Here is a 1,843-nt window from a genome sequence, read left to right as displayed (position 1 = left end):
TAAAACTTCAAAATAATATATAGTTCTGAAAACTTAGCCTTTACCAAGTTGCAAATATTTTTTATGACTTTTTCAAACTCTACTTTAAATCGACTTCAGAAATATCACGACGCGATAATAATATATGTATAAAAAGCGATTTTAACTAACAAATATATACTAAAATAAACATTTTTGACTTAAATAAATAGCTTAAACTTCAAAAAAAATTATTAGTATCAAAATTACCATTTCATTTAATTTTAAATTATTTTTAACGAATTTTGAAATCTTTGTTGTATATATTAGCTCAGAAGATCCTTCTTGACTAAAAAGAGGTTTTAAATAATAATTTTCTACTAGAGTATATACATTCATTTATTTAAATATTTAGTCAAAACTTCAAAAAACTTTTTGCACAAAAAATCATCTTTCTATACTATTTTTATCTAATTTTTATCTAATTTTTATCTAATTTTTATCAATTTTTATCAATATTTTCCTCCCCAGGTATACAGATTTGGCCTGGCTAGAAGAAAACGTTCGAGGGCAGGATTATTTCAAATGCATGTCCTCGATTTCTGCAAATCCTTTAAGTACTGATGCAACCTGGAAATACGTCCAGGACAATTGGCAAAAAATGATCGACAGGTTCGGATTGGGGGAAAGAAATTTGGGCAGACTTATTCCATCTGTTACCGACAGATTTACTACTGAGGATAGGCTGAAAGAGGTAAAAAGACGATATGAAAGATGATACAAAATTATCATTTATTCAAAATTTTTATATCGGAGTGTATAAAAGTGTGACCTAGGAAATGTTGTAAATTTTATCTAGTTTCACCCTGTGTAATTGAAAAGGGTGGTTTTATATGAAGTATTTGAGTTATTTGACAAAAACCAAAAAAATGTCCCGAATTAAAATTTAATTTTTTAGATGATTGACTTCTTTGCCAAATTTCCGGAGGCCGGAGCAGGAGCTGCTGCTCGGAAACAAGCCCTGGAAACTGTTTCCAATAATATAAAATGGTTAAAAGTTAACAAAACATTGTTGCAAAATGGTTGAACGAGAGGAAATGATTTAAAAAAATATATATAAGTGCTCTTTAGTGTTGAAAGTCGAACGTAATTGTAAAACTAAACAGAAAGTTTTTTTTTTATTAAATAAATAAAGTATGTACATATTTTTGTTATTAATTTAATTTCAAGGTATTCCTCTGTCTGTAAAAAAATAATAGGAGCAATAATAATATGCGTTTAATTTTTGTGTTTTGTATAAATAAAAATTGATATATTTTGTATATCTTTTATATATTATATGGTTCAATTTAACACTGATTTGATTTTAAATAAGAGCAAATTAATAATTAAATGAATATATAAACAAGATTTAAAACAAAAAACAAGTCAAAATAGAAAATATTTTTCAGTCAAGACAGGTTTTATAGCTGCTCGAAGACTGAGATTATATCGTCAACAAATAAGTAAAAAAAATACCATCAGCCAATAAATGTATGTTAATTTTAATTACATGAAGTTCTTCAAACAGAATTATTACATGACGAGTGAAGTTGCAAAAACAATATTTGGCGTTGTTTAACATAATAATTATCTTCATTTTTATAGCTCATAAAAATATTGAAGCAGTACACCTTTATTCTATCATGCCTAAGATATATCCTTTTCAGTATTATATCTCAGATATTTTTGGTAGTTTAGATGAAGTCTACATGTTTTTCGATCATGCTAAGTATTACAAAGTTGCATAATGAAGAATAAATTGATATTCAGATTTATTAATCTAAACAAGAGTTGAAGCACAAGAATAGTTTGTGTAGGTTTGTATCATTTCTATAAATATATA

At 26.3% G+C, this 1,843-nt stretch overlaps 1 protein-coding gene across 1 annotated transcript; it reads left to right on the top strand.

Moving 5' to 3' along the window:
* Window positions 1–489: 489 nt before the first annotated feature.
* On the top strand, window positions 490–1,045 carry LOC113380265 (glutamyl aminopeptidase-like; the record flags this gene model as incomplete). The annotated part of the gene is made up of 2 exons (XM_026619621.1): window positions 490–712; window positions 917–1,045. Coding segments are annotated over 2 exons (352 nt in total), but the record flags the coding sequence as incomplete, so codon positions are not given.
* Window positions 1,046–1,843: the final 798 nt, after the last annotated feature.

Source organism: Ctenocephalides felis, unplaced genomic scaffold (genome assembly GCF_003426905.1).
Source record: "Ctenocephalides felis isolate EL2017-DRISC unplaced genomic scaffold, ASM342690v1 CF-g0.4_SCAFFOLD_01985, whole genome shotgun sequence".
In the NCBI taxonomy this organism is placed as follows: domain Eukaryota; kingdom Metazoa; phylum Arthropoda; class Insecta; order Siphonaptera; family Pulicidae; genus Ctenocephalides; species Ctenocephalides felis.
Note: the sequence above shows the minus strand (reverse complement) of the source record. Positions and strands in the feature narration are given on the sequence as shown.